At 63.9% G+C, this 21,134-nt stretch overlaps 1 protein-coding gene across 2 annotated transcripts; it reads right to left on the reverse strand.

The window, feature by feature from the left end:
• Window positions 1-4,573: 4,573 nt before the first annotated feature.
• On the reverse strand, window positions 4,574-19,925 carry LOC128078836 (integrin alpha-D-like). Of its 2 annotated transcripts, XM_052679421.1 has the most exons (27): window positions 19,723-19,925; window positions 18,117-18,211; window positions 17,597-17,661; window positions 17,044-17,137; window positions 16,547-16,677; window positions 15,917-16,068; window positions 15,691-15,835; window positions 14,241-14,391; window positions 14,104-14,177; window positions 13,691-13,820; window positions 13,082-13,227; window positions 12,875-13,009; window positions 12,223-12,429; window positions 11,934-12,064; window positions 11,481-11,656; window positions 11,150-11,298; window positions 10,935-11,066; window positions 10,263-10,336; window positions 10,044-10,185; window positions 9,460-9,561; window positions 8,908-8,987; window positions 8,272-8,349; window positions 6,551-6,622; window positions 6,056-6,169; window positions 5,256-5,342; window positions 4,763-4,873; window positions 4,574-4,652 (listed from the first exon to the last, which is right to left on the reverse strand). In XM_052679421.1, the coding sequence occupies exons 1-27, from the start codon at window positions 19,908-19,910 to the stop codon at window positions 4,619-4,621; spliced, it is 3,195 nt and encodes a 1,064-aa protein (XP_052535381.1). In that variant the 5' UTR covers window positions 19,911-19,925; the 3' UTR covers window positions 4,574-4,618. The 2 variants fall into 2 exon arrangements, 1 of the variants encoding a protein (XP_052535381.1); XR_008205877.1 differs by lacking the exons at window positions 4,574-4,652; window positions 4,763-4,873; window positions 5,256-5,342; window positions 6,056-6,169; window positions 6,551-6,622 and adding an exon at window positions 7,885-8,004 and having other exon boundaries at window positions 10,044-10,127.
• Between the last annotated feature and the right edge of the window lie 1,209 nt (window positions 19,926-21,134).

Genomic DNA, 21,134 nt, shown 5'->3' on the forward strand with positions numbered 1-21,134 from the left:
CAAAAGGCACCGAGTGGGACGAGACGTAGATGGGAAGAGAAACGGGATGAGCAGCGCCCCTCTGCACACAGACGTCTGCTGTGTGTCTGCACAGATCTCTTCTGCCCAGTGGAGTTTGTCCATGAAGGCTACAGCAAAGAAAAAGTGCCTCTAGAGAGGCATAGAGATGGAAGACAGGAGAAATGAAAACTAAAAGCAGAAGCCCAAGGTCAAATGGTGCCAAACAGCATAACCCCAAGAACAAGGGGCTGAACCCCTTTAGCAAAAGCCTGAAGCCAAGGCCCAAAGATTTCACCCTTTTAACAGGAAGTTGCACCCCAGTGCCAAATGCTGCACCCCTTTCACCAAATCTTAGCGCAGGACTGGTGGCTGTGGCTTTAGACCCCTGCAGAGCAGGGCAGAGCTATGGGCAGAGCAGCTTCAGGGAAGGGAAGACGGCAGTGGGCAACGGATGTGAAGTGCAAAGGGTGAAAAAAAAGCTCTTCTTCGGTTCTCTGCTCTCTGACGTGGCATCTTGGATGGGGAATGGAATAAACCCCCCACAGTTCAGGAGGAAACAGAGTCCTGTGTTCTACCTGGACTGCCACAAGTCTGTGGGGGCAGATGAGATTAATCCAACAGTGCTGGGGGAGCTGGTGGAGGTGAAAAGCCCAACTGCTTTCCATCATCTGTCAGCCCTCCTGGTCAACTGGAGATGCACTTTGGCCACAACAACACCAGGCACCGCTATGAGCGTGGGGCAGAGCAGCTGGAAGTCAGCGTAGAGCAAACAGACCTGGGGTTGACACTCAGCTGAACACGAGCCAGCAGTGTGCCCAGTGGCCAAGAGGACCATCCTGGCCTGCATCAGAAATGGTGCTGCCAGCAGAGCAGGATGTGATTGTCCCTCTGCACTGAGGCTGCAGCTCCAGCGCTGTGTCCAGCTCTGGGCCCCTCGCTGCAAGAAGGGGAGACCTCACTGCTCTGTAACTCCTGAGGGCAGCAGTGGTGAGCTGGGGGTTGGTCTCTGCTCTCACCTAACAGCGAGAGGATGAGAGGGAACGGCCTCAAGTTGCACCAGGGGAGATTCAGGCTGAACGTTAGGAAATATCAGTGCTCCAGCAGAGTGGTCGGGCTGCAATGGGCTGCACTGGCAGCAGTGGAGTCGCCGGCCCTGGAGGTGTTCAAGGAACATTGAGACGTGTTGAGGAACGCGGACTAGTGAGAGCTATGGGTGATCTCAGCCTTGGTGATTGTGTGATTCTGGGTGGGGGATTGAGGGGGACATTGGGGGGGGACGAGGATCAGAATGGGGGAACAGAAGGGGTGGGATGGGGGTTGGGGGGAAAAGGGATCCTTAGGGTATGAATAGGGGGACTCATTAGGGTGGAACGGAAGCCCCTGGTAGTCAGAATGGGGAGTTTCATGGGGGAGGGAAGGGGGGAATGGGGAAGGGATACTAGGGGTCAGAATGGGGGTCTGAGGGTTTGTCCTGGTGGGGCGAGGGGGGTTAAATAGGATCAGAATGGGGGAATAGGAAGAGTGTGACGGGATAAGGGGAGGAGGAAAGGGACCTTGGGGGTCAGAATGGGAATGTGGGGCGAACTGAAGGGAGGCAGTGAGGTGGGGGGTGGAGGAGGACTGCAGGGATCAGAATGGGGGAATTGGAGGGAGGAGGGGGCTCCAATAGCCAGGTGGGAGGCGGACCACAGAGCAGGGTATGACCCTGGGGGTCAGAAAGAGGGACTGAGGGGGTTGTTGCTGAACCACTGGGGGGGGACACAGGGCACCTCCTGCTGCCAAGCAGAGGTCCTGAGCAATACAGAAGCTCCACTGGGCCAAAGCAGAGCAGCATGCAAACCCTGGCTCCCTTAAGCCCAGTCCCCTCCTCAGTGCCCCCCCAAATACCTGTAGAAGCTGAGGTGGTGCACACTCCCCATCTGGAGTGCTGCGTCCAGCTCTAGGGCCCTCAGTACAAGAAAGACAGAGAGCTGTTGGAGGGTCCAGAGGAGCCGCAGCTGGAGCAGCTCCCTTACGAAGGCAGGCTGAGGGAGCTGGGCTCGTTCAGCCTGCAGAACAGGAGGCTGCAGGGTGACCTCATTGCAGCCTGCAGTACCTAAAGGGAGCCTACAAACAGGAGGGGAGTCAGCTCTTGGAAAGGGGAGATAACAGCAGGACAAGGGGAAATGGTTTGGAGTTGAGGGAGGGAAGACTGAGGTTGGATGTGAGGGGGAAGTTCTTGACAGAGAGCGGTGAGGTGCTGGAACAGCTGCCCAAAGAGGCTGTGATGTCCCGTCCATCCTGGAGGTGTTCAAGACCAGGTTGGATGGGGCCCTGGGCAGCCTGGGCTGGTATTGAATGTGGAGGTTGGTGGCCCTGCATGTGGTGGGGGTTGGAGCTTCGTGATCCTTGAGGTCCCTTCCAACCCGGGCCATTCTGTGGTGCTGTGATTTCTTTGTAGGAGAGGCGCTCCAGCCCTCTGATGATCTTAGCGTCCCTCCATCCGGACCCGTGGTCGCGTTCTGCATTCTTCGCTCGTTGCTCTCACGGCATGGTGCAGTGATCGCACAGCTCCGCTCAGCACAGCCGCAGCTTTCCCCGCCCGCTGCCTCCGCTACCCCGTTTTACCCCGCTTTCCATTTCTTTTCCTCATTTCCCCTCATTCTCTCTCTTTCCCTCACGGCCGCGGGGGCCGCAAGGCGCGGTGCCGCCCTGCCGCGACGCGGGGCGTGGAGCAGCGCCCGGCAACACCGCGACGGCCCCGGTGGGACAGCGAAGTCCCGCGCGGTGCTGCTCCGCCCGGTCCGGAGTTCCGGCAGGGGGCGGCGGAACGGCGCAGAACGGCACCCACGGGGGAGCGCGGCGCGGCGCGGGCGCCCCAGGAGCCCGGCGTGGAGCAGGGCGGTCGCCCCCCGCCGCCCCTCCTCGGCACCGCGCACGTGCGCTGCGCTGCTCGCCCTGCCCGCGAGCGTCGCTGCCGGTGCGTCCGTCCCGCTCTGCGTGAACCGCCGCGGTGACCCCGCGCTCCGCCGCTGCGTGCGGAGATGCGCCGCTCTGCGCGCCGCCGCCGTTATCCGCGCAGCTCCGCCCCAGCGGGCCCTCGGTGACCGCCAGAGCCCACGGACGCCCCCCGCGGCACAGCAGCTCCGTGAGCCCGCGCCGGGGTGCTGTGCTGGCGGGCGGACTCGCAAATCCGCGGATCCTCATGGACGCCCCCCACCAAAAATACCGCAATGGGAGATTCCCTACCTCCCCCCCTCCCCCCCGATCGCAATATGTACTAAAACGAAGTAGGGGAGGACCGCCAACCCCCCACCGGACCCCAATATCCGTAGGGACCCCCTAAGAAACCCCAAACGGGAGGACCGCCCCCCAGAGACCCGTTAGCTATGGGAACCACCCCCCAAGGACCCCAGAACAGGGGAGGACCCCTCCAGGGACCCCTAGGGGGACCGCTCCCACGGACCCCACCACAGAAACGATCCCAGGGGGGTGGGTGGTGAGGGTCCCATAAGAATGGATGAGGGGCTGTGGGGCTGCCCCACATTGGGTCCCAGTGGGAAGTTGCGGGATAGATGTGGGACGGCCCCCTATGCATGAGACTCAATGGGAGCTTCTGGAGCAGCTCCATGTGCAAGACCCAATGAGAAGCTGTGGGACAGAGATGGAGCAGCCCCAGAGGTGGTGCCTAAGGGAGGATATGAGGCAACCCCACGTGTGGGTCCTATGGGAAAGTGTGGAGAGCTCCACATGTGTCCCAAAAAGAAGCTGTGGGGCAGCTGTATATACATGGGTCCTACAGGAAAGCTATAGGGCAGTCCCACATGTGGATCCTATGGGATCCACCCCACAGCGCAGTCTGAGCCATAGCAAGATTCATAGCACAGCCCTGACCCAGAGAGAGAAATATGGGGGGACCTACAGAGAGATCAAGATCCACAGTGTGACCCATGGTAGGGCTGTGATCCACAGAGGAACCCATAGCAGGATCTGACCCATTGTGAGACCCATAGGGGGACTCAGACCCACAGGGGAGCTGTGACCCATAGAGGGGCCCCAAAGCAGGACACGTAAAGCATCCCATAGCAGGATGTGAACCATAGTGAGGTGTGGCCCATAGCCCCTATAGCCAGACCCACAGGGAGCCCTGACCCATACATACGCCACCTGTTGCCCCCCCTTCCCACTCCCAGCCCCACAGAATTCCTTGGCCTCATAGAACTGTGGGGCAGTGACATTTATTGCTGAAAGAGCAATGGGGCGGCTCTACAACAGGCTCCGGCCCTGCACCAAGACCCCCAACTGCCCCATATCTCCCCACAGCAGCTCTACAACACTCCCAACCCCAAAGCAATCCCAAGCCCCATACACAGCGATGCTCCCCAGCCCCACAGCTGCCTCACAGCAGCCCCACTCCTCCCCCCAGCCCCACAGCACACCCATCCCCATTGCTGCCCCCTATCTCCCCATAGCAGTCCCATGGCATTCTCCAGCCCCACAGGTAGCACCCGCACATTTCTCCATAGCAGCCCCATAGCAGCCCCATAGCGCTCCCCAGCCCCACAACCACCCCCCACCCGCCCCCCCCCCCCTCATTCTTTCTGAGCACCGGCCCCGCCGCCACCGGCCCCGCCCTCCCTCATCTCTTTGTAGCGCCGCCGGAAGAAGCCGACCTGGAGCGGAAGGGGCGGAGTCAGCGTCGACCGCTGTGGGCGGGGCCTCTCGGTAGCCCCGCCCTCCATTACCCCCGCAGAGGCTGCTCCCCGCGCAGCCCCGCTCTCACCTTACGCAGCACCGCTCCCGCCGCAGCCGCCAGCAGCAGCCCTGCCGCCACCGCGCCCAGCGTGGGGCCCAGCGGCACCGGCGGGGATGCGGGGCGGAGCTCCGTGCGGACCTGCGGGACGGGGCGGGGTCAGCCGGGGGGGGACGACCAGGGGGCTCCGAGGGGCTCTCGTGGGGCTCGGTGGGAACTATGGGGCTTCATTGGTTCTACGGGGTCTACGGGGCTCTATGAGGCTCCGGGGCATCCACGGGGTCTGTGAGGAGCTATGGGTTCTGTACGGCTCTGTGCGCCCAATGGGGCGCTATGGGGTCTACAAGGTTCTGTGGGCTCCGTCGGGTTTATGGGCGCTATAGGGTCTATAGCGTTCTAGGAGGTTTCGCGTGCTCAGCACGGCGCGTGGGGCTCTACGGACTTTTCAGGGCTCTGGAGGGCCTGCGGGGCTCCATGCGCCCCACGGGGCTCAATGGGTCCCCCCTCCCAAAGCCCCGCCCACCTCCAGGCGGTCCCGCCCCACATTGCGGTAGCGCGGCTCGGGCTGCAGCTGAACGGAGCTCTCCAGTTCCACGTGGGGGAGGGGCAGCTGCCGGGAGAGGAGGGGGGGGCACTGCGCCGCGGCCCCGCCCACAGCGCTCCCCCATGCCCACGCCCAGCCCCCCTCATCTCCCACCCCATAGCACCCCACTCCTCCCGCAGCCCCACAGCACATCCAGCCCCGTGGCTGCCCCACACCTGCCCCATAGCAGCCTCGGTCCCGCAGCACAACCCACACGATAGCGTTCTCCAGCCCCATAGTAACCCTTTTGCAACCCCACAGCACTCGCCAGCCCCACAGCTGCTACCACATCTCCCCCTAACGGCCCCATAGCACATCCCAGCCCCGCGGCAGTCCCGCATTCCCCCATATATATCTCACTTCATAAAGTTCTCCGGCCCCACAGCCACCCCGCAGCACTCCCAGACCTATGGCAGCCCCATAAACTTCCCCAGCCCCATTGCATTCTCATGACCTACAGCTGCCCCATGGCTGCCCCATGGCTGCCCCACAGCACCTCCAACCCCCCATGTCCCCATCGCGTTCCCCATCCCCAAAGCTGCCCCCCGGGGCCATGCAAAAACCCCACAGACCCCATAGATCCCAACGGCCCTTCCCACACCACCACGCAGCCCCAATACCCCACCCCACATCTCCCCGCAGCCTCATATTACATACCACATAACACCGTTCCACACCTCCCGACATCCCCACACCAAATACCGCCATATCCCCCCTACATCCTGTTGCCCCGCACCCACCTGCTGCACCCAGTTCCACCGCAGCCGCCCCTCAACGCTGAACTCCACGCCCCCGGGGGGCAGCGCGGGGCCCCACGGACAGCGCCACTCCAGGCAGGCGGCCACGCTGCAATCCTATTGGTGGAGAGCGGCCGGGGGGCGGGACCGGGGGTGGGGTTACAAAGGGGCAAAGGAACAGGGCGTGGCAAGGGGGCGGGGCGTACAGGGTGGGGTTCCGGGGGAGGGGCGGGGCCATATAGAATCGATGCGCGAGGGGAACGAGGAGCACGTCCCAGGAAGGCGGCGGGGCCAAGGGGAAGGGCGGGGCCAAGGGGAAGGGCGGGGCCAAGGGGAAGGGCGGGGCCAAGGGGAAGGGCGGGGCCAAGGGGAAGGGCGGGGCCATGCGGCAGCGGGGCGGAGCCGAGGAGGGGCAGAGTTATGGGGAGAACGCGGCTTGGAGCGGGGGCAATAAGGGGGCGCGGCCAAGAGAAGGGGGTGGGGCCATGGCGCACTCACCACCACCGGGTTCCGCAGCAGGAGAGGGGTGGGGTCCTGAACCCCCGAGGAATACGGGGCAGGCTCACAGCCCTGTGGGAGAATGGGGGGCACAGTGGGGCCAGCAGTCTGTGGGGCAGAGCCCCCAGAGCAGGTCTCATCTCTACAGGGGGACGCATTTCTATAGCAGAACTGTAGACCCTATAGCAAAACCCCAGCCCCGTAGGGAACCCCCACACCCGCAGGAAACCCCCAGCCCCACTGGGGACCCCCACACCTGGAGCAAATACCCAGCCCCATAGCGGACCCCCCCATACAGTCAGCCCCATATCGTCAGCAGCTTCCAGTCCCAAAGGGAGCTCCCAAGCCCGCAGCAGGACTCAACCCCATTAGGGAACCCCCAGCCCCATAGTGAGCCCTATGAATGTCCCAATAGCAGGCCCCGATCTCTACAGTGGGGCCCAGCCCCATAAGGAACCTCTAGACCCATGGCTGACCCCCAGCCCCAAAGGGAAACCCCCAAACCCATAGGGGAACCCCTGACACATAGAGAAATCCAGCCCTACAGCAGGACCCATACCCATAGGGGAAACCAGACCCTATAGCAAAACCCCATCCCTGTAAGTGTCACCACCCCCTAACAATCCACAGCAGAGCCCCAGCCTCATAGGAGAACTCCAGACCCATAGCAGAATCCAAACCCGTAGCAGAACTTAGCCCTACAGTGGGACTCAACCCCACAGAAGATCCCCAAAGCTACAGTGAGCCCCCATCCCCATAAGTATCTCCAGCCCCACAGAACCCCATCCCCGTAGGGCATCCCCAGACCCATAGAGGAATGCAGACCCACGGTGGAATCTGACCCCATCGTGGGACCCAGACCCATACAGAACTCCCAGCCCGTGCACCAGCAGATCCCCGTGCACCTCCAGACCCATTGCAAGACCCGGACCAGTAACAGGACCTGGCCCTGTAGCAGAACCCACCCACAGCAGGACCCAGGCCCCAGGCCAACCCCAAACCTGCCGACCCCAGGAAGGGGGTTGGGGTCTGAGACCACTGGGGAGCGGGGGGCAGAGCTGTAGCGGGGGGGGGGGGGAGGGCAGGGACAAATGGGGCCGAAAGGACGCGACGGGACAGCGGGGGCCGCGGGACGACGGGGCCCAAGGAATTCTACGGCGCCCCACGCGTCCTGCGGGGCTCTACGGGGCTACGGGGCTCCGCGGCGCGTCCCCAGGGCCCTCCGGGCCGCCCTTTGCTTCCGCGTCCCTGCCGACCCCGCCCCCACCCGCGGCCCCGCCCGAACCTGCGGCCCCACCACCCAGAGCTCCTCCCAGAGCTCCGCGCCGCGCAGCCTCGTGGGCACCCGGACGGTGGCGTTGCCGAGGGGGCGGCGCTCGCCCTGCGCCGCCAGCTGGTAGCGGTGCTGAACCGCGGTCTGTCCTGCGGGCACCGAGCGCGTGGAGGACGGAGAGCTGCGGGGAGACGGGACGGCGCGTCAGGGTGCGGCCGGGCACCGCGGGGATGCGGGGCGGCCGCGGAGATGTGGGGACGCTGGGGAACCCGCAGGGACGTCCCCTGTCCGTAGGGATGCGGCACTTTGGGTCGCGGGGACGGCCGTAGGGACGAGGGGTGACGGGGACGCCCATGGGGATGTGGGGAGGGGGGCGGCTGTGTGGGGCGAGGAGACGCGGATACGGGGCGGCGGCACCGGGGGGATGTGGGGCACGTGGGGGGCCCACCTGGTGAGCAGCAGCACAACGCTGTACAGCACTGGGAGCACGGCGCGCACCTGATGGGGGCTCACGGGTGGGGGGACGCTGCGGGGACAGCGGGACACGTGGGCTCACGTTGCATCACTGTGTCAGCCCCAGTGTCACCACCTCACCCCGCGTCACCCACTGTCAGACACACAGCACCCCATCACGTCACGCCGTGTCACGGTGCCACGCAATGTCACAGTGTCACAAAACATCACACACAGTGTCACTGTCACAACCCCACAAGGGTCACACTGTGTCACATACAGCCACCCATGTCACTCACACCGTGTCACACCACGGCACATCACTGCGTCACTAGCCGTGTCACCTCATGTCAGTGTCACGGCGTCACACGCAGTGTCACACAACATCAAAGGAACCACCCCACCAGTGTCACATAGCACAGCGTTAGCGCCACAGTCTCACACCGTGTCGCCCTCTATCAAATTCCCAATGTCACACCATGTCACACAGCTTCACGTGATGTCACCGTGTCACACTGTCACCCCGTGTCACACCACGTCACACCATGTCACGATGTCACAGCCCCACACAGCACTGCAGTGCCACCCATGGCTGTGCGGTGTCACAGTGTGATGCTGCAGTGTCACCCACCTGCTGGCCAACGCCACCACCTCCACTCTGTCCCCCAACTCAGCCTCGTGGGGCACATCCATGGTGACAACAAACACGAGCTGGGGGGTACAGGATACGGGGCTCAGCCCCATAGCACCCCATGCGGCCCCATGGAGTCCCATGGAGCTCCACAGGGCCCACAGCACCCCACAGAGACCCATAAGGCCCTATGGAGCCCCATAAAGCACACAGTGCCCCACAGAGCCCATGCAGTCTCATAGCTCCCCATGGCACCCCATGGAGCCCTTAGAGCTTCATAAACTACCATAGAGCCCACAGCACCCATAGCTCTCCATAGCACCCCACAGCATCTCATAGAGCCCCCTAGATCCCACAGCACCCCACAGCATCTCATAGAGCCCCCTAGATCCCACAGCACCCCACAGCATCTCATAGTGCCCAATAGGGCCCATAGAGCCTTGAAACACCCCACAGAGCCCTTAGAGACTCACAGACTCCCTTAGAGCCTATAGCATCCCACAGCACCCCACAGCACCCCACAGCACCCCACAGAGCCCCACAGCAGCCCACCTGCTGGCCGGCCCACAGCACAGGGTGGCTGATGTTGCAGAGGATGCGCCCACCTCCTGGAGACACTGAGCTGCAGTGCTGTGCCAGGGACCTGTGGTGGGGCTGTGGAGCACTGGGTCAGCAGTGGGGGGTGTGTGGAGGGACCTGAGGTGGGATCTGGGGGTGGGGTAAGGAGGTTTGGGGCCATCTGATTGGGGTTTGGTGTTTTGGGGACATGGGATTCTCTGTGGTCTTGAGGGCATCTGGAGAAACTCAGGGGTCTTGAGGGCCTCTGGATGGGATTGGGGTCAGCTAGATGAGGTTTGTACTCTTGAGGGCATCTGGAATGGGTTTGGGGCATGGGGGCATGCAGGAACCTATAGGAACTTGAGGAAATTTGGGGCCTTGGGGACATCTGTAGAGGCTGTGAGGATCTCGAGGGCATCTGGATGGAGATTTGGGTGCTGTAATGACATCTATGGGGTCTTGAGAACACCGGGATGGGATTCTGGGGGCCCTGAGAGCATCCGGAGGAGCTCTGGGGGGCCTGAAGGAGTGTGGGGCAGCCTCTGTGGTGCGGCGGCTCCCCCGCTCCCCGTGGGCACCTGCAGCGCGGTGGCCTTGCGGTAGGAGAGCGCCTTGGGGTGCTGCAGCTCCACGTGGGCCCCATAGGCGTCCTCCCCGATGTTCTGCACGGTGACGGTGACGGTGACGTCCTCAGCGGCACCCACCACCAGCTCCTCCAGCCTATGGGGCGGCGGCAGTGGGTGTGGGGCGGGGAGGTGGGGTGCCCCGCACGAGGTGAGGCCACGGGGGAGACGTACCCTGGAAAGCCGAGGGCCACGCGCAGCTCGGGCACACACTGGTTGTCCTCACCACAGTTCTTCTCGAAGGGCAGCTGGGGGCCGGCGCACAGGCCTCCATCCCAGCCTCCCAGCGCACGCCCCGGCTGCATCCATTCTGCTCCATCCCCCACATCTCCGTCCTGTCTCTCCATGCGCCCCACGTTTCCAACCCAACTTTTACATCCATTCCATGTCTCCATCCCTCCCAATGTCCATCCTGAATTTCCATCCCTTCTCCACTCACCCCAACCATCTCCATTCCATCCATCCCATCGCCTCCATCCCCATCCATCCCTCTCCCCATACCAATTCCCACCCCACGTTCTCCACCCACCCCACGCACCCATCCCGTCCCTCCAATCCCATCCCATCCCTCCATCCATGCACCCCAAACTCCCACTGCAACCGTCTCCGTCCTGTCCCTCCCTCCCATCGCACCCTCTCCATCCCCATCCCACCTCCCCCCACCCCACGCTGCCATCCCATCCCATCCCACCCCACCCCATCCCATCCCTCCGTCCCACCTTCTCCAGGCGCCCACCGCAGCGCTCCGTCCCTCCCAACGTTTCCTGAACACTTCCCGACCCCCTCGCCCGCCCACCTCTCACCCCCCCGCTCTCCCTCCCCTCTCGCCCCCCGCCGTTCCCGTACCGCGGCGCTCACGGCCCACTGCGTGTCGCGGCTGAGCGCCACGCGCAGCCCCTGCTCGTGCTGCAGCGCGTCCCCGCGCGCCTCGAAGGCCACCCGCAGCCCCACGGGGCTCAGCGTGTCTGCCGGGCAGCCCTGGGGACCCACACACAGCGCCCGTGGCGGCGGCGGCCCCGCGCGGGGCAGCTCCGCGCCCCCGGCACCCGCGCCGCACGCACCGCCAGAGCGACGCCGAAGGTCCGGCAGCGGAGCCCCTCGGCCACGTGCGCGGTGCCGTTGGTCCTGGCGCCGCCCGGCACGAAGACGGCGCGCGCGGCGCGGCCGGGGTCCAAGTGCAGGCGGTAGCGGAGGGCGGCGCCGAGGGAGCCTGCGGGCGGCAGGACGCGGCGCTGCGTGGCTCCGCGGGGCGCTGTGGGGCCCGGCGGGTCGGGGGGCGTCGGGAGGGGTTGTTGGGGAGGGCCGATGGGACTCGAAGGGCGCCCGGAGGGGCTGGGGGTCCCGCGGGTAGCCGATGGGTGGGCGCCCGCCCACGGGGGTCCGTGCTCTCACCCAAGCTGTCACGGCTCTTCTTGGTGCCGACAAAGCAGACTTCGGCTGTGGTCACCACCGCGGCCCCGGCGGCGCTCAGCTCCTCCTCCTCTGCCCGGTGGCAGTCGAGGGCAGACGTCGGGATTTCCGGGGGACTGAAGGTCACCGTCACCTCAACCTTCAGCACAGGTGGGGACCTGCGGGGCGGCGGCGTGGAGGAGGGGAGAACGTGGGGTGGGGTGGGAAGGGGTTGGGGGTCGGGGTGGGGATGCGGACAGGTCGGGGTTGGGAATGGGAATGGAGATGGGGTGGGGGTGGGATGGGACGTGGCTGGTTGAGTTTGGGGATGGGGAGTTAGAGCTGGTGTTTGGCTGGGATTAGGGTCAGAGATGGCAATGTATGGGGCTAGGCCGTTTGAGCTGGGGATGGTATGGGGCTGGGACTGGCAATGGGGCTCCGGTGCGGCACTCCCACCTGAGCAGCAGCACCTGTCCCTGTGCGCCTACGGCCAAGTCCGGCAGTCTGTCCCCCGTCAGGTCGCGGCCCCCACTCAGCGCCTGCCCAAAGTGCTGCGGGGCGCTGCGGAACGAGGAGCCTGCAATGCGCTGTGGAGGACAGAACGCACGAGGGTGGGACCCGACCTCCAAGCGGCGGCTGTGCACTGTGGGGTCTGTGGGACCTGGGGGCTCTGAAGGGCCCTGCGGGGTCTTTGGGATCTATGGGACGCTGTGGGGTTCGGTGGCTCTCAGTGGGGTGGTCCCACCTGGCTGTAGTGGTCACTTATGCCACCCTTCTCCCCACAGAAGATGTAGACGGCGCCACGCTCGTCATCCTCCATGGGAGCACCCACGGCCACATCATGCAGCCCGTCGCCGTCGATGTCCCCAAGGCGAGCAACGCTGGCCCCAAAGCGCCCCAGTGGGTGTCCAGCCTGACCTCGCAGCATCCGGTGGCACCACAGCGCACGGCCCTACAGCAAGCAACACGTGGGGGGCACGGGGACAGGTGTGGGTCAAGGCTGGGACAGGAATGGGAATGGGATGGGATGAAGATAAGGGTGGGGATAGGGATGGGGGTAAGGATGGGATGGGTGAGGGGATAGGGATGGGGTGGGGTGGGGTGGGGTGGGATGGGATGGGATGGGTGAGGGGATAGGGATGGGGTGGGGTGGGATGGGATGGGATGGGGTGGCGTGGGGTTGTGTGGGGTGGGGTGAGGATGGGATGGGGAGGGATGGGGTAGGATGGGATGGGTGTGGGGATAGGGATGTGGTGGGATGGGGAGGGGTTTGGTGGGATGGGATGGGTGTGGGGATAGGGATGGGGATGGAGTTGGGATAGGGGTTGGACTGGGGTTGGTTTGCAGTAGACTTATTGACTAGCTGAGCACCACGGGGCCGTGCTGGGGGTCCGTACCTGTGGCAGCACCGTGCAGACCTCCACGCGTCCCCCGGTGCCGTCTCCATAGAACATGGGGACCCCCACCAGCAGTGCCACGCCATCCCCTGACCCCTCCAGGGCGCAGAGCGCTGCCCCAAAGTAGGAGCCCACCTGTGGGTGACAGTGTCAGCCTCGGGGCTCCTCCCGCCCCATGCCATGCCCCACACGTCCCCCCGCCATCACCTGCCGCCCCATGGCGTCAGAGCGCAGCTCCCACTTCCCCCCGCGGTGCAGCACGAAGAGGAGCAGGCGGCCCACGTGGCGATACCGGGGGGCACCCAGCACCAGCGCCCGGAGCCCCCCCAGGGACAGAGACTCAGTGGCGTAACCTGCGGGCAGGGGGGCGGCGGGTCAGACCCGTGGGGGGGGCGGCCCCGTAGCTCCTCGTGGGGTCATGGGGCATCCACAGCTCTGGGACCCCCACGGGATCGTTGCCGCACCCGAGACCCACACAGCGACAGCTCTGTCTCTATGGGGACCCCGTCATCTCCTGGACTGTCACAACGGCCCCAAGAGCCCCGTGAATGCCCTGAGACCCCCCCCAAAACTCCGTTATCCCCATGGGATCACCACCATCCCATCGCCCTCGTGAGAGCCCCGCTATCTCCATGACCCAAGTGGGAACAGCCACCGACCCCAAAACCCCCGTGGGTGGCCCACTGCCCCCTGATCATCAGGAGGACTCCAACATCCCCCTGGGGATGCCCTCCACCAAGAGACCCCCATGAGGGTGCCGAGACCCCCCCGCCAAACAGAGACCCCCCTGAGGAGCCCAGGACCCCAGGTCCTCACCCAGGTACGCATCGCTCGCGCCCCCGTCCCCTTCGGATGCGTTGACAAAGGCGACCTTCCCATCGGCGCCGTAGACGAAGGCCCCTCCGGCCCAATCATAGGCGCCCACTGCTCCCAGCACCGCCCCCTCCTGCAGCGGGGAGGGTGGGGAGGGGTTGGGGGGCTGAGTGGGGCGCGATGGGGCCCTGAGGATCTCAGGTGGGCTTGGGGGGGTCTGAAGGGGGTCGAGGGGTCCTGGGGAACTCTGGCGGGTTTGGGGGCATCCGGTGGGTCCCTGTGGGTCTACGGAGCTCTGAGGCGCTCCGCGGGCTCTATGGGGCTCTGCGGCGCCTCTGGGGCCGCGCGGGGTCGTGACGGGCTTCGGGTCTGCGCGGACGGGCGTGCGGCGCTGGGCTGGCGGTGGGGACACTCACGGGGGTGAGCAGAGCGCTGAAGCCCTCCTGGGCCATCTCCAGCTGGAAGGAGCTCCCGAAGGCCGGCCGGGTCCCTGGGGGCACGGTGGGGTGAGCTGGGCCCCGGCGCCCCACGGGGCCACGCCGCAGGGCCATACCTTCGATGGCGAAGATCTTGTCCTGCAGCTGCTCCTGGATGCCGCGCAGTGCCTCGAAGTTGTCCACACGGAAGACGTGCGCCTCGGGGGGGGGCGAGGCGATGGTCTGCAGCTCTGCCACCGCCTTGGGGTCCTTGAAGGCGCTGCCCACCTGCGGGGACGTCGCTCGCGGTGTCCCACCGCCCCGCCATCACCCGGCCGTCCCCGAGCTCTGGGTGTCCGGCTGCCCCTGCTGCTCCCCACGCCGCCGGTGCCTCGGAGCTCTGGGGCCCCAACCCTCTTGGCATCCCCACAACGTGACATCGCACTGGTGCCCCCCGTGCTCCTGGTGTCACCGCAGCGTGAGGTGCCCTCGCGTCCTGCGCCACCTCCGCGTCCCCATGGCCTCCATCTCACCTGGGTGTCCCCCAGAGCTCCCCGTGTCCCTGCTGTCCCCACGGTGCCCCCACGCTCCGGTGTCCCGGAACCTGCGCCCCTTCTCACTGCCCCACGTTCCTGGTGGCACCTCCATGCCCCGACCTCTCAGTGTCCCCAGTGTCGCGGTGTGGAGCCCCCGTCGCTCTCGGTGTCCCCCCAGTGTCCCTCGGGTGCCCCCACAGCTACTGGCGCCCCATAGAGCCCCCTACACCCACAGAGCCCCGTGGCGTCCCATAGTGCCCGCCGGACCCCACGGAGCCTCGTGATGCCCCGCAGAGCCCTGAGAGACTCAGAGAGCCCTATAGAGCCCCACGGTTCTTGGGAGGATTTGGGGGAATTTGGGGTTTGGCGTTGGGGTTTTCTGGGGGGAGGGACTTGGGTTATGATTTGGGGGCAGTTGGGAGGAATTTGGGGCTCGTTGTGATTTTTGGGGACGGTTTGGTGGCGAACTGGGGGGAATGTGGGTTTTGGGTGATGGGTTTGGGGGAAGGGGTTTGGGGGCAATGAGCGGAATTGGGGCCTTTGGGTGGGTGTGGGGTTATGGAGTGGGGCAGCTTTTGGTCAGGAGCTTTTGGTCAGGAGCTTTTGGTCAGGAGCTTTTGGTCAGGCTTCGGGGGGCAGCCGGGGAGAATTTGTGGGGAACTTGGGGGACGGGTCTGGATTTGGGGATTCGTTAGGGAGTTGTGGAGATGCATCGGGTGGATTTGGGATTCTTGGTTTTTCCGTGGGGGAATCGGCGCCTGGGGGCGAATTTGGGATTTGGGAGCTTTGGGGATTGGGTTTGGGGCGCGGGAGATGGATTTTGCGGTTTGAGGGCTTTGAGAGGCGGATTGCGGGAATTTGGGGCCTTTGGAGATGAATTCAGGATTTCGGGTTTTTGGGGGATGATTTGGGGAGAATTTGCAGGAATTTGGGCATTTTGGGCAAGGACTTCGAGGAGAACGCGGGCGTTCGGGGCGTTTTGAGGACGGATTGGGGCAGGATTTGGGGGCCCGCAGGGACGCGGGGCGAGGAGCTCTGCGCGCCGGCTCACCCCGATGGCGTAGCGGACGACCCCGGCGCGCTCGGCCTCCGGGATGACGTCGCCGTACTGCAGCGCGTCGCCGTACTTCTGCCCGTCCGTCACCACGATCAGCGCCTTGGAGGCCCCCGCGCGGCTCCCCGCCAACACCCGCGTCCTGCGCGCAGCGGCGTCAGCGCCGGGCGGAGGGGAGGGGAGGGGGGTTGGGGGGAGGGGGGTTGGGGGCAGGGGGACGCACAGCGCGACGCGGATGGCGGAGGCCGTTTGCGTGACGCCGCTGCGCTGCTCCACCGCCAGCAGCAGCCGCTCCAGGTGCTCCGCCGGCAGGCGGTCGAAGTCGGGGAAGCCCACGTGCACCTCCACGCCGGTGGAGAACTGCAGCACTGCGAACTGCGGGCCGCGGCCACGGCACCCATCGTACCGCGCGCGGCCCCCGCAGCGCCCCGCAGCCCAACTGGAGCCCACGTGGCCCCGCGGAACCCCGCACAGCTCCGCTCCCCTTGGCCTCCAATAACGCCCCGCAGAGCCCCACAGCATCCCACAGAAACCCACGGAGCCTCACAGGGCCCCACAGCGCCCCACAGAGCCCCGCACGTTACGCTAGGTGCCCCATATATTATGTGGAGCGACCACAGGTACCCATAAATTTCATGGGGCAGCTCCGGACACAGCGCGACGCCCCGCGAGGGATGTCAGGCAGCGCAGAGCTGAGTCTGGGCGCCCCATAGATCGTGTGGGGCACTGATACGATACGTTCCATGGGGCGCCCCAGAGATTCACTTGGGTAACCCAAGAATTCTATGGAGCGCCCCATAGATTCTGTGGGGCCCTGCTGCGGGGCAGCCCCACAGCAGCGAGTGTCACGCACGCGGGTGTTGGTCCCACGGAAGCGTTTGATGATTTCGATGACGAATGTCTTCATCCGCCAGAAGTCAAACGCTGCCACGCTGCCGGAGCCGTCCATCAGGAACACGATGTCGGAGGACGATGTGGGGCAAGCTGTGGGGCAGGCGGTGGGGCAGGCAGTGGGGTGCAGCAGTTTGGTGAGTCTCATCCAACCCGTCTCCACCCACAGATCCCACTGAACCCAACGCTGAGTCTTTGCCCCACAGATCCCAATGACAACAGCATTGGATCCTTTCTGCCTCGCGTGTGCCCCATAGATGCTATATCTGCCCCATAGATCTCACCAACAACGGCACTGTGTCTTCTCCGCCCCTCGTCCGCCCCACAGATCCCAGTGACAATGACATTAGGACTTCTGTGCCCCATCCTGGCCCCACAGAACCCACAGACGACGGCGCTGGGTGTTCTCCACCCCACAGAGACCCTCTGCCCCACCGCTGCCCCCCACGTGCCCCGTACCTCGCGGGGTGGTCGCTAGGGAGCCATCGAGGAAGCACAACCCCGGAACCTCCGCGTTCTCCCCACACATCCGCTGCGCCATCGGGCCACAGGCCTGCACCCCACAGCATCCCACAGAGATCCACAGTGACCCATAGCACTCCATAGAGCCCCACAGCACTCCAGAGAGCCCCACAGTTTCCCACAGAGCCCCCATAGCATCCCATAGAGCCCCAGAGAGATCCATAGTGCCCCACAGAGAACCGCAGTGACCCATAGCATCTCATAGAGACCAACAGCACCCCACGCAGACCCACAGTGACCCACAGAGACACACAAAGCCCCATAGAACCCATTGGGCTCAATAGACCCCCATAAACCCCATAGTGACCCACAATACCCCCACAGAGCTCCACAGCACCCATAGAGACCCACAGAACCCCACAGAACCCATAGAGCCCAGCAGACCCCAAACTCCATAGTGACCCATAGCACCCCCCAGAGACATAAAGCCTACAGAGCCTGACAGACACCATAGACCCGTGAGAGCCCCACAGCACCCCATAGCACCGACCAGGAGCTGGGATCCATTGGCAGCCATGGACATTCCCATTGCCATGGGACCCGTATCCAGGAGGCCTGTGGGGCAGGGAACCCCATAGCACCCACACTTGTGGAGCAGCTCCAAAACTTGCCAAAGGACTCGTGTGGGGCAGCACCACCCCACCCCCTGCCCCATAACCTCCCATTGGGACCCCCTCCGATCTGCCTGATATCTGCCCATAGGACTCATACATTGAGGCCACCCCACAACTTCCCACTCGGACCCATACATCAAGGCTGCCCCATAACATCCCATTAAGGTCCACATTTAGTACTGCCCCACAACTCCCTCAGGACTCACACATTTGGGGCTGCCCCACACATGTGAGGCTACCCCACAAACTCCCCATTCAGTTCCACATACTGTGGCTGCCCCACATCCCTCCCCCCTTCCCCGGCCCACCCCACAACTCCCCATGAGACACACATTTGAGGCAGCTGCACACCACCCCATGTGCCCCACATGTGTGGGGCTGCCCCATAGCTCTCACCACCAACATCTGCATCCCTGCAACTCTTCTCCCCCACACGGCATCGATAGACACGGCCTCGGCCCCCCAAGTCCAGGGGAGCCCCAACCAGCACCCTGTGATGGGGGGATGTGGGGCTCAGTTGGGTGCTCCATAGATCCCATTGGGTGACCCACAGATTCACTTAGATACCCCTTCAATTCTATGGGGCACCACACAGATTACACTGGGTCCCCACAGACTATGTGGGGCAGTCATAGAGTCAGCAGGGAGCCCCCTAGGATATATGGGGCGCTCCATAGGTTCCATGGGGCACCACTAAATTCAGTGGGGCACCGCATAGATTAAACAGACCACCCTACAGATTCAGTGGTGTGTCCCACAGATTCCGTGGGGCAGCCCTAGATTACTTGGGGGGATAGATGGATTCAGTAGGGTAACCACAGATTCCCATAGGGTGCCCCATCGATTCTGTGGGGCAGTCACAGAGTCAGTAGGGAGCCCATAGGTTATGTGGGGCACCCCATGGATTCACATAGGTACCCCATAGATTATGTGGGCTGCCCTATAGGTCACACTGGCCACCCTATAGCTTCCATGGGGCACTGCACAGACTGTGGGGCATCTCAAAATTCAGTGGGGCACCACACAGATTCTCCAGAGCATCCCACAGGTTACGTAGAGCGCCGCACAGCTTCTGTAAGTCACCCTCTAAGTTCCATGGGGTGCCTCATAGATTTCTATGGGGTGCCCTACAGATACCACAGTGGGCTCCCATTTGCCCCATGAGCCACCCAATACATTCCACGAGCCACTCCAAATACTCTATGGGGCACCCCATGTATTCTGTGGGTTGCCCCACGGAATCCTGGGGAGGCCCCACAAGCTGTGGGGCAGCTCCATACCCGTCGTCGCTCTGTGCCACACTGAGGCCGAAGGAACCAGGACCCTCAAAGGCCACAGCAGAGTCCAAGTCGAGGGCAGAGCTGCAGCTGTGGGGCAGAGCTGTGGGGCAGGGGACACCCATGGGGATCCATACAGCCCATAGCCTCCACAGAGTCCACATTGCCCCATAGAGCTCTGTAGACCCCACAGAGCCCCACAGAGCCCCACAGAGCCCCATTAAGTCCCAAAGGATCCCACAGAGCCTCATAGAACTCACAGAATCCCATAGAGCCCCACAGATCCCACAAAGCCACACAGGCACCCCATGTTCCCCGTTGTCCCTCTGTCCCCATATGTCCCCATGTCCTCCCCCATCCCTGTGTCCTCCATGTCCCTCCACCCCTCCATGTCCCCATGTGCCCCCGCATCCTCAAGTCCCCTGTATGTCCACACGTCCCCAATGTGCCCCCCATGTCCCCCGGTTTTCCCCATCCCAATATATCCCCCTTCATCACCCCACATCCCAATATCACCCCTCCTCACCCGACCCCCCACATTCCCATATTGCTCCTCATGACCCTGTATCTCCACTGACCTCCAATGTCCCCCCATGTCCCCACATCCCTCCACTGTCACACCACCCCCCCATTTCTCCCCACATCCCCATGCTCCCCCCCATCCCCTCGCGCCCCATCCCAACGTGTCCCCGGTGGCCCCAAAAGCACCGCATTTGGCCCCAGACCTGCGCCGAGCAGCAGCAGCACCCACAGCCCCATGGTGGGGAGCAGGAAGGTCTGCCCCACACCCACAGCCCACGCGCGGCCGTGGGGGGCGGAAGTGGGGAGAAGGGGCGGGGAAGGGCCGAGAGAGCCAAAAAAGGGCAAAAGCCAAACGGGTCTGCTCCGGAACTCTGCCCCACAGCCGCCCCATAACTGCCCCACAGCTGCCCCATAGTTGTCCCGCTGCGCTGCCCTGCATCCCCAGTCCTGCAGCCCGTGTCCCCACACCCCCAGTTCCCCCGATGTCCCCAGTGTCCCCACGGGCAAAGATGACCAGAAGTGACAGAAATGGCACCGACCGGAGAGTGGTGCTCAGAAACGGGCAGGAATGGGGATGGAGCCAAAGGGCAAAAACTGGTGGGACCGGAGCAGGATGGAGAGAGTGGGGCAGAGCAGCGCCAGGGGGCTCTGGGACCCCCCGCATCCCCCTGAGCTCAGAGCCCTGCTGCCCCAAAGGGTTGGGGGGTCCCGGGTCGGGGCTGGGGGGAAAAGGGGCAGAACTGGGTAAAGAGGGAAAGGAATGGAAGGAAATGGGGAGAAAAAGGGGAAATGGAAAGAAATGGGGAGGAGGGGGAACTGTGATGGGGGGAACGGGCAAGGAAAGACCTGAAAGGGTGGAAATGGGGAAAAAGGGGAAACGTGCAGAAATGGGGAAAGAGGGATGGAATGGACAGAGGGGGGAGGAGGCAGAAATGAGCAAAAAAAAGAGGGGAATGACAAAAAAGAGAAGAAATGGGCAAAAAGGAGCAGGAATTGTCAGAATGGGAGGGAACTGGATTGGGCAGAGGTGTGGAAAGAAATGGAAGAACATTGAGAGAAATGGTCCAAAACAGAGGCACTGAATGGGAGACGTGGAACTCTGGGGAACGGGCAGCAGGAAATGGGCAGAAATGGGCAGAAATGGGCAGAAATCATGGGCAGCAAAGTGTGAAATGGGAGCGGAATGGGCGAGGAACAGAAGCCGAAATGGGCAGAATGGGGAAGGAACTGGGAAGAAATGGCTGAACGTGAGAGAGCCGCCCAGCTGTGGCACTGCAGCGCTGCCCCACAGCTGCCCCACAGCTGCCCCACAGCTGCCCCACAGCTGCCCCATGACTCCACTGCCCCCCAGGACCTCTCCATGTCTCCATGTCCCCACATCCCCACGCTCCCCCATCCCGGGCTCCCCCCCATCCCCCCGCGCCCCATCCTGACACTTCCCCAGCGGTCCCAATGTCTCTGTGGGGTTGGAGGGCTGTGGGGCAGCAGAGCCCGGGGGTGTCTGTGGGCCTAAGGTGCCGCCGCCAGAGGGAAAACGGGGGTTGGGGATTGGGGGCACTTTGGGGTTCTCCCCCATCTGTCCCTCAGACCTTCGGACTCCCCCCTGCCGGGGTCT

This window comes from Tympanuchus pallidicinctus, unplaced genomic scaffold (genome assembly GCF_026119805.1).
Source record: "Tympanuchus pallidicinctus isolate F22 unplaced genomic scaffold, pur_lepc_1.0 scaffold18, whole genome shotgun sequence".
Lineage (NCBI taxonomy): Eukaryota > Metazoa > Chordata > Aves > Galliformes > Phasianidae > Tympanuchus > Tympanuchus pallidicinctus.